This window comes from Heliangelus exortis, chromosome 1, assembly GCF_036169615.1.
Source record: "Heliangelus exortis chromosome 1, bHelExo1.hap1, whole genome shotgun sequence".
NCBI lineage: Eukaryota > Metazoa > Chordata > Aves > Apodiformes > Trochilidae > Heliangelus > Heliangelus exortis.
The window spans coordinates 121,150,902-121,163,811 of NC_092422.1; the positions used below are offsets into that span (position 1 = coordinate 121,150,902).

At 45.8% G+C, this 12,910-nt stretch overlaps 1 protein-coding gene across 2 annotated transcripts; it reads left to right on the forward strand.

Annotated features, from left to right (window-relative positions):
• Positions 1–4,636: 4,636 nt before the first annotated feature.
• On the forward strand, positions 4,637–12,316 carry LOC139805267 (solute carrier family 25 member 33-like). 2 transcript variants are annotated; one of them, XM_071763516.1, is made up of 7 exons: positions 4,637–4,749; positions 9,639–9,815; positions 10,275–10,352; positions 10,659–10,759; positions 11,393–11,459; positions 11,650–11,933; positions 12,033–12,316. In XM_071763516.1, the coding sequence occupies exons 1-7, from the start codon at positions 4,709–4,711 to the stop codon at positions 12,230–12,232; spliced, it is 948 nt and encodes a 315-aa protein (XP_071619617.1). In that variant the 5' UTR covers positions 4,637–4,708; the 3' UTR covers positions 12,233–12,316. The 2 variants fall into 2 exon arrangements, with proteins under 2 accessions (XP_071619617.1, XP_071619625.1); XM_071763524.1 differs by lacking the exon at positions 4,637–4,749 and adding an exon at positions 5,129–5,707.
• Positions 12,317–12,910: the final 594 nt, after the last annotated feature.

A 12,910-nucleotide genomic window follows, 5' to 3' on the forward strand; every position in this document is an offset into this window, starting at 1 on the left:
TTCGCCCGGGGAGCAGCAGCTTTCGCACGCTGGGCAGCCCCGGTGGCGGAGAGGACGGGCATGCCAGCTTTGCCAGTCCCTGCTTCCCGCCCGTGGAGAGAAGCGCTGGGTATATGATAGGTAGATACACTGCACAAATACACATCTAATGAATGCTCTAATCTACCATTAAAACTGTCACGGAGTTGCATATATTTAGAGAAGCCGATCTGCCACGGTGCTGGTGCCCCGTTCGCTGCTCATCTCGGTTGAACTGTGATTTTTGCCCCGACGGTGACTGCAGCCCAACCCACAGCAGTGCGTGGGGCTCCAGCCTAACCGGAGAGTCCTTACACAAGCAGGTGGAGAACAAGACGTTCTTGTTTGTCACGCTGGGGGCTTTGGGACTTTTGTTACTTGCTTTGGGACCACTGAAGTGTTGCAGCTGGTGGCAGCGGGTACAAAGCGTCCACATTTCGCTGAAAAAATGTGATGGCTTCAGAGTAGCCATAGAAATGTCTTCGTCCTTCTACATGAGCAAAGGAAGAGCAAGCCACCAGAAAAGTCAGAGATCATTTGTGTACTGCCTCTAAAATAACGGGAAAAGCACAAAGAGGGTTGTGCATCATGTGTACTGCCCTCTGTAGTGATACAGTGATAGAAATAAATGTGTTTCAGAATCAAATCCCATCTCCTTTTCAAAAGGAATATGCTTCTCTGAAGGGCTCTCTCCAGACTTCCTAGATGCAGTTTACATATCCAAAACCTGCTGTTTTAGACATTATTTTCTGGCAGTAAGTCTTCCAGACTGCTCTCCTTACAGCTTTGAAGTGAATACGGTATCTACAGACAGTTCTGCAGTAACAACAAGAGCACATCTTGAGAGACCTGAGGCTAGAAATCCAACATCCACACCAAACATGTTTGGGGAGCTTTACTTTGGATTATGTCTTCCCTGGTCCCATGGACTGCACATCCATCAGTGCTTGAAATGCACTGATGTGTCCCTATTCAAGGCACACCTACTAGCTGAGAGCCACCTGAAAGGAATCTGGTTTGCACACTGAGACTGGTCTGCAGTAGAAACCAAAGCCCAGCAAGTGGGAATTACTAGAAGATTCAATTTGAAAGCACACTTCAGACATCCATTCAGGCACCGATGTGGAAGTGCCCTACATCTTGCAGGCAGCTACATTAAGATGGTGACATTTGGAAAGACATTTACATAACCACTCTTACACCTGTGCTACACACACTATGTAACACTGGAACAATACGTTCCACTCTTCCAGATATGTGCTTTATGGTAGTGCTCCCTGTTTGTAAGTTGTAGTTATCCTAGGATCATGAGTGCACTAACCCAACCCTTCCAGACAGTGCTGCTCCTAGGAAAAACAATAAGCTGCACAAAGTCTAGGCATTGAGGTAAGGGACAAAATCCAAAAAGCCATCAGAGACTGGGCAGTAAAAAGTAAAGATACAGCAGCTTTGATTGATCAACATTTGTATGAGGGTCTTGGGCTATGCCTGTGACACCAGCCTATGATACCAGTCCAGCCTGTCCTGCTGGTCAGGACAGGGACTCTGGAAGGTTGATCTGTAAAAATATCCCCATAGCCTTCCTTTCTCAGTCTAAGCAGCAAGAACAGGCCCCATTGGGAACACAACCAGGGTTATCATTGCTGCCTGCAGAGACAACCAACACTAAAGAAAAAGGTATCCTCTCTTTTCTCTTCCCCTCTTTGTCTTCTCCTGGGAAGACAATTTCTTTTCCCTTTCTCCTGGCTACCTTCAGGGTCACCAAGACTCTTGCAAAGTACCACTCATCACTGAACCAGTTCCAGAATTAAGCAATCCTGTGATCTACTGAAAATGGCATGGTATTATTTGCACATTTGAAGACAGCCTCTAAGAGGCCTTTGGAAATCATCTTCCATGGCTCCATCAGGGTTTGCCCTTGCCTAAGAGCAAGGCATGGGGGAAAATACAGAAAAAGACCTTGCAGAGTGAGACTTTCTAGGTCTTAAACCCAGAGCAAAGGAGACAAAAGAAAAAGTTTGATGGTCTCATTTATCCCGTACAGTCCCAAAAGACTGTGATGCAACTAGAGGAATCAGAAGTGCCTGTGGTGACAGAGCATCCAGGACAACCTCAGCTATAGCTGTTGGTTGATATATATCCTGCCGAAGCCATAAATATTTCTGTTTGCAGATAGAAAGCAAAAGGTCTGATCTAAAGTAAGCATGAAAAGCAAAAATGTCAGTGGGCCCTTGCATGCAAAGTGTACATATTTTGGCAGTAAGAACTGAAATATCAGGTGACTTCATTAACTCCTACAGAGGAGAGAAAAGGAAATTATACAGTTCCTGCAAAGGCTATTTTGGGCCTTGCATCCTTCAGCCAGCCTGAATCTCTGCTGGAAGTCCTGGTCCTGATGGGGACTAGTGACAAAATGGAGGTCTCTGCCTAGCTATTCCCCATCCTGGCTTTGTGAAATTCATTATTTCTTTCCAAGTGCAGAACTTTGCATATGCTTTATTAAATGGTGTTCTACTTTTCTGGGCCATTTCTCCCATTGATCACTATCATTTGAATACTAATGCTGTCTACCAAATACATTGCAACCCCTCTCAAGTTAGTCAAAATCTGAAAATTTGATCTATACACTTTCTAGTCCACTGTATGAATTACTGAAGAAACAATACAACACTGAGAAGAGATCTCTACAGGACTCCTTGATGCTTTTCTCTAGACAGCTAGCATACCAGTTTTCTAGTCACTCTCATAACTGATTTCTGTAGATCCAGTTTCCCGTGTTTCCTAGCTTGTTTGTAATACTGTCAGATGAAACAGAATCAAAATCCTTACTGAAGTCAAAATATACAACACCTATTGTCACTTCCTTATCCACAAGGCTTGTTAGTCTACCATGAAAGATTGGCTTTGACATGATTTCTTTTTTTTTTTTTTTTTTTTTTGCCAAATGGAAAATGTGAGTTGTTTACTTAATGTTTATTTGTTCCAGTATCACAGCAGGAGGCAGTAAAGCTGACTATCCAGAAATCCATCAGATCTCTTTTATTTTTAATAGCCAATATATTTGACCTTTTCCAGTCTTTTGAACATCTCCATAGTCTACAGATCTCAAAGATAACTGGTAGTTGGCCTGATGTTGCTTCAGCCAGTTCTCCAACCATTTCAGGATTAATTTCATCAAGCCTAACTGGTTTGAAAGCATTGCCTTTGCCTAAGAGCTTAGAAATCCAGAATGACTTTTTACCCACTTGTCACTGGTGCTATTTAGGTGTTCACCTAGCCACCATCACAGCGATGAGGAGTGAAAAATACTTGCAATTTCTTGTTATCATTGGTCAATTTCACTGACCAAAAGGCCAATCATTTTACTGGTCTTCCCCTTATTTTCCATGTAGTGACAAGGACTACTGATAGCCTGACAGTGCTTTTCTTTTCCACTGGAGATAAGGTAGTTAATAATTTCCTCTCTGAAGTATCTTTGTGTGTACTCAATGTCAGTTGCCACGCCTCCCTCAATTCCTTCTTCTTTAGACTACACACTGCAATTTTTACATTTTTTTTTTCCCAATTCATGGCCCAGGTGAGCTTCTCCTCTCTTGGGGTTCACTCCCCCACATTTGCCTGTCTGTAGCAGTGTGGTACCCAAACTGGACTCTCAGTCTTTCCACTCTGTGATGAGAGTGCTGAAACCACAGTAGTACACAGTTGATCAGACAGTTTATTTCATCTGTCCTTACAGGCTATCCTTCTAGCCATAAAAATTGATATGATGTGTACCTTTTCAGCAACAGCATCATTTGCTTTTTTTTTTTTTTTTTTTTTTTTTTATGGAAGATGATTCTGTGAACTCTGGCACCATCTGAAATTTTGCATTTGCAAAAGCATCAGAGGACATTTTGGCCCTGAATATTCCCCATCTTTGACACACTGATCCTTCAAACTTCAAAATCATGCATCTAATTTGTTCTGAGGTTTGTCTGTTTATTTTGTCTGAAACACATTGGGCTGTTTTCAGAGAAAACCAAACATCTGGGGAAGCACTCATGGTCCCAGTGAGCAAGGATGAGTCAGGAACAACTAGGCTTTGCTCTTGGACACATCACTTCTCTATGGTCTGACATCAGAGAATTTATTTTGTCATCTATGCCTTGCATCCCTTACTTGCAAAACAGAGGTTTTGCTTTTTTTAAAAAAAGTTTTTAAAATAAAAGATCCATGAGTGGCTGGGCAAAAGGAACTGTTTGAATTAGCATCCTAAAACTTACAAGGAGGAAAACGGGAGCATAATATCCCAGAGCGGGGAGCCCGGTCCGGCAAGGGCCAGGCCTGGGTTCAGTCCACAGAACACACGGAAGGGAGGCACGGTCCCGGAGACGGAGGGCACAGGGTCCCCACGGGCAAGGGAACGGGAGCTGCAGCTCTGCCGGGCTTTGCGGCGCTCCACCCCCCTCCGACGTTGTTGTCGCCGTTGTTATCGCCGCGGTTGTCGTTGCCGCCTTTGTTGTCGTCGCCGCCGCCGTTGTCATCTCCACCGCCGTTGTCATCTCCGCCGTTGCCGTCGTCGCCTGCGGATCCAGCCCCGTGGCCACGCGGGCTCCTCCTCCGGCCGGCAGCCAATCCGCGGGGCGGGCGGGCGGGCCAAGTGGCACCGGCGGCGGCGGCGTGGGGGTACAGGGGGTCAGATCTCCGGGGAATGCCGACGCAGAGCACCCTGCTCCACCTGTTCGCCGGAGGGTGAGTGGCCCCGCGCCAGGCGGCTGGGATCCGCCGGCCCCTGCCCCGGGACAAGTGGCCGAGGAGGCCCGAGGCCGCCCTGGGTGCGAGGCCTGCCGGATCCCAAAACCTGTCTTCCTCCTCCTCCTCTCCCCGGGTCGTCCCGACTACGACGTCCTCTTCTCCCCGCGGAACTCCCAGCCCGCCCTCCCTTCCCGCCTGGCCGCGGTAGTCTGCCCGCCCTTGCGGAGGAGCGAGGCCTGCGGCTGGGGTCCGCACCCCCGCTCCCCGCGGGGTCTGTGGGGCCCCACGTCCCGCAGCAGCAGCAGCTGCCGAAAAGCCGGGGGAGAGTAGAGCAGAGCCCGCCCTGCTCTGTGCCCCGCAGCCCTCACCCGCGCCGTCCTTGCTGGCCGCGCATCGCTGTGGTGGGGCGATTGTTCCGCTTTGAGGATCGTGTGGTTCCGCTGCTGGGGAAGGGGTGGGGGGAGCCTGCCCGGGGGTCTTCTCCTGGCCGGGTCTCGCTCAGCCTGAGCTTGCCGGGGTGGGAGGGCGAGGAAAACGGGACCCGGAACCGGGGGCTTAAGCGGCGCCATGAGGCCCCTTCGGCGGGGCAAACGGTGGAGCTTCCGTGTCTCTGGGAAGGCGGCCAAGCTTCCCAACCTTCCATCGCCGCCTGTCTTGAGATTCCTGCTGTCTCCTCTGGCTTTAAATAGTGCGGGTGCTTCTGTCGAGTCAGGTGTTCGGCGCTTGGATCTCGGCTGTGCCTCCGGGTTTGCCTGTCGTCCCTCTCACTTGGCGTTTAACCCCTCTTTAAGAAACATTTATCGTTTACTTCTCGAAACAATGAGCTTTAAGTTTATGATGTCCCATAGCGGAAGATATTGTGGCCCTCTGGGCTTGATGCGAACTTCCTTGCCTGGACAGCCACCTAATCCCTTTCCAAATTCCACCAGCCTGTTGGAATTGATAGGACAGGGAGGTCTGCGGTACAGCAGGTGCAATAGAGCACGTAAATTAATAGATATTAATTAGTAAATTTACAGTTTCCTTCAGCTAATGCAGTTGTTGTGCCATGTTCTTTTTTTACGTGTGCTTGTTATACCTGTTCCTAGTGATATTCTGTATATGTTTTTTAGTATTTTTTCTGTTGAACTATATAGTCACTGTATCTCAGCCTTTCTTAATATATTATTAATATATTTCTTAGCAATCTTCTTAAGCTTTTTCTAATCCTCATTTTTCACTTTGGCTCCTGAAAAAATGTGAACATTTGGCTAGTGACAGTAGTGTCACTAGTGGGTGCTTTGTCAGTCTATATCTTGTCCATTAAGCAAATATCTATCCATTACAATTAATTAAACCCTGAGAGATTAGTAAGTGATTAACAAGAAGTTCAGGTTATTGCTGCAATATATAGTTAAGATCATTTTTTAACCTAATGAAATGGATTTCACTGGTGGTTGAACAGTTGTTCACTACTTGTTCAACTTCTAGTACAAGAAGTGGGAACCATCAAGTGAAATTTGTGAGAGGTTAGTTCAACATTAATGCAAGAACATAGCTCTTAATACAGTGTGCAGTTAAACTGGTGGGACTCCTGGTACACAGGATACTAGAAGGTTAAAAGCTTTTTATGTACCCAGAAAACATTTTTTTAAAGTTTAATGAAAAAGAATGTGTTGAAGGCTCTTAAACACAATGCAGCATTTCTGGTTGAGGAAATCCCTGAGCTGAATCCCAGAAAGCAGGGGTAATGTTCTGGAGATGAGTATTTCTCCTACTCTTCCACAGGTGATCTTTGTTTACCTGCGTCCTAGGCAAAATCCTCTTTTACTGCACATTGGTTTGAGGCCACACCTCGAGTCCTGTGTCCAGTTCTGGGCCCCTCAGTTCAGGAAGGATATCGAGGTCCTGGAGCAGGTCCAAAGGAGGGCAACCAGGCTGGTGAAGGGACTCGAGCACAGATCCTATGAGGAGAGGCTGAGGGAGCTGGGGCTGTTCAGCCTGGAGAAGAGGAGGCTCAGGGGAGACCTCATCACTCTCTACAACTCCCTGAAAGGAGGGGGTAGCCAGGGGGGGGTTGGTCTCTTTTCCCAGGCAATCCTCAGCAAGACAAGAGGGCACGGTCTCAGGTTGTGCCGGGGGAGGTTTAGGTTGGACATTAGAAAGAATTTCTTTACGGAGAGGGTGATCAGGCATTGGAATGGGCTGCCCAGGGAAGTGGTGGATTCTCCATCCCTGGAGATATTTAAAAAGAGACTGGATGTGGCACTCAGTGCATGGTCTGGTAACTGCAGCGGTAGTGGATCAAGGGTTGGACTTGATGATCTCTGAGGTCCCTTCCAACCCAGCCAATTCTATGATTCTATGGTTCTATGATTCTGTGACCTAGCAGTGCTATTTTTAAATTAAGATATTGAAGTCACCTCAATTTTTGGCTAGCCCAAGTAAGGGCTATAGTGTGAGTTAGCAGGAAACCTTGTCACCTCTGCATAGTCTCGTAACTTTTTCAAAGATGTTTTTCATATTTCTCTTCTCTTTTTCTACCACCTCAGAGTTTACAGTTTTCTTTTTAAAATGTGAAATCAAGATTTGGAGGCAAGTACTGTTTTCTAAGGTAAAATTTTCTGCCTTCTTCAAATAGTTCTTTCTGCCACTGTTTAGCTTTGGGAGTGCATGTTGTACTGGTTATTAGCTGCTTTTCTTCATCCTATTTTGCATCCTATTTCTAGAGTAGTGACTTAAGGGTTTTGTTTAAGTCCAGATACTTCGGTGTCCCTTTGGTATCCCTTGGTTACTGCTCAATAGCATATATTTTTTCTTTATTTGTCAGTCATTGAAGCTTTGATCACTATTTGCCACTGTGAAAATCTTGGGCACCCATGGATTTTATCAAAAGTAAAATGTTATCTCCTGTCTGCTGGTAAAAAACCTCAAAATTGGTGTAGTATAGAAGTGATTTTCCTGGGTTCTTGCTTGACCACTGCTGTTTGATTCTTCACTGACAGCTGGCTTCAGGGTTGAGAAATATGGGGACTTTTTGAGTTTCCTGTGACCTGATTTTAAATCTCATTTTAGCATCTGTTCAGCATCTGCTTTTTAGCATCACTTTAGCATCATGTGTTTTTGTGAGTTATCAACCTTACTTTTTGCACAACTGACATGTTTTTAGTTGCTTTTGTGAATCTAGCTGTTGTTTGATTAATTCCATTAAAAAAGCAATATAGCCACCCCTGCCCCCAATGTCGTTAGTACAAACTGTCTTTTAAGTCTGTAGTGATCTGATTACATAATTCTTACCAGGCATGAATCTCAGGTCATACCTGAGCAGCATAAATTATTACAGATAGACTTTTTTCAGTCCTTATAGACATTAGAACTTCCTTAGGTGAATACATTTCCCCCATTCCCTAACATTTCTTAGGTATTTAAATGTATAGGTATGAAGTCTCCTCAGTGAGCTATTTTTAATATCAATGGCCATGTTTTGTTTTGGTTTGTTGTTTTTTTTTTAATACCTGCTTATTTTATAATTTTTGTTCTGACTAGATTTTGTAATTGGACTGAAAAATAATCTCTTTGTGACAAGAGTACATAATTTACCTTTTCTCTTCTTTAACTCAAATTACTGCTTTTAAAATTCCCGATTGTCTATACATATCAGCACCTCGAGGAACTTGAACTTGGGAAACTTTCATATGTAGCGGAGGTGTGGGTTCAAATTCATATCCTGACTGTGCTTAGGTAAGGACTTTTTGGAGAAATTAAATATAATTAAAAATTACATTAACTTGTGCCTTCATATGCTCTGTTAGAAAAATCTGTAGGATACCCAGCAACTGCTTCTCTGAATGTTGTCTTCTCGTAGTGTTTGCTCATCTTTTAGGTGAGAAGTTGAAACTGCTCTATTCAGACTTCTTAAGACACCTTGAATGTCACCATTGTATTTAGTCTTCTGCAAATTGGAAACTACACTTCTGGTCAAGAATACAACAGGCTTGTAAGCCTGGGCCTTTTAGGAGGCAAATTAGTAGAATCTATGGTAAAGATCAGGATTATTGTACCCCTAAATTAATATGGTCTACGTGGTGAAAATCAATATGGCTTTTGTAAAAGGAAGCCCTGCCAGTTGCTGCTCCTAGGCTGCTGTGCAGGCTGTCTTCATGCCCATGCTTGGATCAGCTTGCTTCAGCCAGAGAATCTCAGCCAGGACATTTACTGCTTTGCTTTGTCTTGTCTTCTGAGCCTGAGCTACCTTCTTTGATCATATTCCACCTGTCCCCAGACTCCCACCATTTTTTTTCTCTCCTGAGGGAAATTGCTGCTGATCGGCTGCTCTGCAAGCTGTCACCATGGGCTGGATCTGCAAAGAGCTTGACGAAGCAGCATGAGTGTAATGGAGTATCATAACTAGTTGCTAGTTTCTGACATCATGAGCTGCATAACCTACCTACCAGATCTTCAGTTCTGGGCTGAAGACATGGGTAGGCTGAGTGGTGGGAGAGCTCTGTGCTGCCCCTCTCTGAGGCAGGGCTGCAGTGAGGCACAGTGCCTGGTGAGCTCAGCAGAAGGCACTGCAGCGAGGCTGGGCAGCAGGAGTGTTTGCTCTGGGAAATTCTGAATGCAAAGATCAGCAGCTTTGTGCCAAGGGACTGCTGAATCCCTATGGACTTGGGACTTTGTCTCATATACTGAACGAGGTTTCAGAGTGGGGCTTCCAGGAGATGTCCTAAGCTGAGCTGTTACTACGTTAATCAGTGTCAGAGCAGGAGGTCATGTGTGACGTAGGCTGGGGGACTTAACCTTCTCTCCTACAGGAGAGTTTGTCAACTAGCAGGGTCAGAATTATTGCCCTGTTCCTGCACAGGGGTCATCCTTACATGTGCTATTACTCACTTATTATATCCTAGATGTGGTGGCACAGCTGGAGCCATCCTGACCTGTCCCCTGGAAGTGGTGAAGACACGTCTACAGTCATCTCAGCTGACACTACGACCTCTGTGCTTTTCGGAGATACAGCTGCCAGCGATGGGTGTGAGGCTGATGAACCCTACTCCACAATCTCCTGGAGTGCTCAAATTGCTGAAGTGAGTAGGATAAGGTAGTATGGATGTTAGCACCAGGAAGATGAAGGTTTGCCCATCAGGTCGGGGCAGAGACAAAGAAGAAAGAGGGAGATGAAAGCAGCATTTGAGCTGGGGCTCTGGAAACCCAGTAGGAAGTTTCATCAGCACACAGGTACAGCTACTTCTCACAGAACCTCTGCTTTGAACTTGGAGTCTGCAAGGCAGCTTTTGGGACTGTGACAAAATTCTCAGCTAGTGGCTTGGTCAGACTCAGAGTGAGAGTGTCAGCAAAAAGTAGGAAGAAATGACTTGGGAAGAGAGAAGTAGCTGGAGAGAAAATGAGAGTAGGGCAGAAAAAGGATAACATGGGAAGCGAAGAGAGGAAACTGCAAGAAGTACTGAAAAATGAAGAAGGAGAAGGAACAGGAGAGCCCCCAGCTTAGTTATTCTGATGATTTCTCTGTTCCTTTCCTTCTTTAGAGCCATCCTTGAGAAAGAAGGCATGCGATCCCTGTTCCGAGGTCTGGGTCCAAACATTGTTGGGGTTGCTCCTTCCAGGTGAGTGCTGCTCCCTGAGGTTAGCTCATGCTGTACACTTTTTGAAAGATCTCTATGGCAGCTCCACATTCTGAAAGCAGTCTGGGCCTTGCACCCATTGTGCTACAGAATCCTTTCACACAGACATTTTCTGGGCCTTCTGATCATAGATGCAAGATTGCTATGGTCCTAGCATAAGTGCTGTCTGCTGACACACTAGAAAAACCTGTGCTGGGAGTAAGAAGAGTTAAGGAGAGACCCCACAGCAGTGCTGTCTGTGCTTCTTGTAGGTGAGCTGTAACCTCTTCTGCATTTCTTTCCAACCAGGGCTATATATTTTGCTGCCTATTCTAGTGCTAAGGAGAGGCTCAATGCTGTCCTTGTACCCGAGTCCAAGAAAGTACACATGCTGTCAGCAGCCTGTGCAGGTGAGCCTCTTACATCTCTCAAATCAGAGCCAAGGGGTCCTTCTGTTTGTTAAGTGTAAATGGATTTCCTTCCTCTCTCACTGCTGCTCCCATCAGTCCTGCTCTCTTCTGAAGTTTTCTCCCTCTACAGCTGGAGCAGTGATTTCCTTGGGTAACCAAAATGTTTTCTCTTCACTCTTCTCATGCTAATCTCTTCAAGTCAGACATCTAGTCTTTACCTATTCCACTGCTCTCAGGAACAGAGCTCCATTCAGTTGTGAGAGGAAGAAGGCAGTGTGTAATTGAGACTACTCACAGAATCATTTGTCTTTATATATCCCAGTTCTCTAGCAAAATCTAGTCTTGCAAGTTTAGCCCATTGTTTCCTGCCTCTTTGTAACACCAGGGCCTATAGTAAGGCTGTGTTGATGGCAGAGGACATAATTACCACCAGACAAAGGCTAGAATGGGGGAGAAGGAGAATCAAATAGTCCACCCTAAATGTCTCTTCTTGCAGTGGAGCTCAAGGTCATTCTCCAATTAAGCCTGCAGCTTGCCAAGCTGAATTCAAAGAGATGGTAAATCAGCACCTCCTCACATCATTTGCTGGCATGATCCTAGTGCTCACTGTTGTCTTTGTTTTCTGTTCTCCAGGCATTACTTCTTCAACACTCACCAACCCTATCTGGTTAGTGAAAACCAGGATGCAACTGGAAGCCAGGTAAGGCAGGCAAGCAATGCAGAGCTACCCCATGTCAAATCAGGGCTGGATTGTGAGAGGGGCTGGATAGGGATCTGTCATTTGTCACCAGAACAAAAGTCTTCAAGGCATCCAAGAGTCAAACAGTTTTGTTACAGCATTTTAGGTAAGTGGAGCAGTATGCCATTCTAACCATCCCTCCTCTTTACAGGGCAAAGGGAGAAATGGCCAGCAATGCTCTCCAATGTGCCATGCGTGTGTATCACACTGAAGGCCTTCGTGGATTTTACCGTGGTATCACTGCCTCCTATGCTGGAGTGTCAGAGACTATCATACACTTTGTTATCTATGAAGCACTGAAACAGCAGCTGAGAAACAGCCATCATTCCCTTTCCCCACCACTCACACTGTCACCAAACAGCCATGATTTCTTTGGATTAATGGGAGCTGCTGCTATCTCCAAAGCATGTGCTTCGTGTGTTGCATATCCACACGGTAAGTGAGTCCACTCTTCTCACTTCTGTTCCCCCTAATGGGAGGTGCCCTGCTTGTAGTATCAACCTGCTAATACCACTCTCTTTTGTGTCTCTCCAGAGGTCATTCGGACACGGTTGCGAGAAGAAGGGTCACGGTACCGTTCCTTTACACAAACTCTGCAGCTCGTGGTCCATGAAGAGGGACCCTTGGCTTTATACCGAGGGCTACTGGCTCACCTGATCCGCCAGATCCCAAACACAGCTATCATGATGGCCACCTATGAACTCATCATATATTTGGCCTCTTCCACCTTATAAGCACACTGTAGCATCTGGCTGAGGCTACTGTAGAGATACAGAGACCTCATGGCCCTGAAAACATTGTGTTTTTCCATGCTTCAAGAGGTGGTGTTTTTCATTCCATATCAGAACTGGGTCAGGCATGGCATTCTCAGGACATACAACTATGTTTTGAAAGGTTTTTTTACTCATATGTGCAAATGTAGCCTTTCTTCTTTCTGGAGACTTAATTATTCCAGTGCTTCCAAGATGTCAGGGCATTGGTTTGACAGTGCCTGCTGTAAACTCCCTGTATGAAACGAGGGCTTGGAACTTCCTGGGAAGGAGACAAAGAAAGCCTAAGAATATCTTAGCCTCAGCATGTTTACTTCTTTTGGAGCCAGTAACAACTGGGTAGAGTTGGACGTGAAGACATGCTAGAGCCACGACATCTGAGAACTGCAGCAAGCAGAGAGATCTGCTGCTGAGACCTTTCATGCCCTCAGAAGGGCACTTTCATTCTCACCTACTGTGTTACCTTCTGCCCCAAAGGAGGATTTCTCAACCTTGATTGCCAGCAAATGTCATGTTGCAGAATCTTCTTTTGGGTCCATAACATGTTGCAGCCATTGCCCCCATGATGTGTCAGGCAGTTGAGTGCCTCTAGTCTGGTCTTCCAGGGTCTTGAATGATCACACCAAGGTAGATCAAGGGAAG

What these genes read in the sequence shown, in the direction of transcription:
- LOC139805267 (XM_071763516.1), top strand. Translation starts at nt 4,709, where the DNA reads ATGCCGACGCAGAGCACCCTGCTCCACCTGTTCGCCGGAGG. An exon ending in GCTGTCAGCAGCCTGTGCAG is followed by an intron (nt 10,760 to 11,392) that starts GTGAGCCTCTTA and finishes TCTGTTCTCCAG; the next exon opens with GCATTACTTCTTCAACACTC. An exon ending in AGGATGCAACTGGAAGCCAG is followed by an intron (nt 11,460 to 11,649) that starts GTAAGGCAGGCA and finishes TCCTCTTTACAG; the next exon opens with GGCAAAGGGAGAAATGGCCA.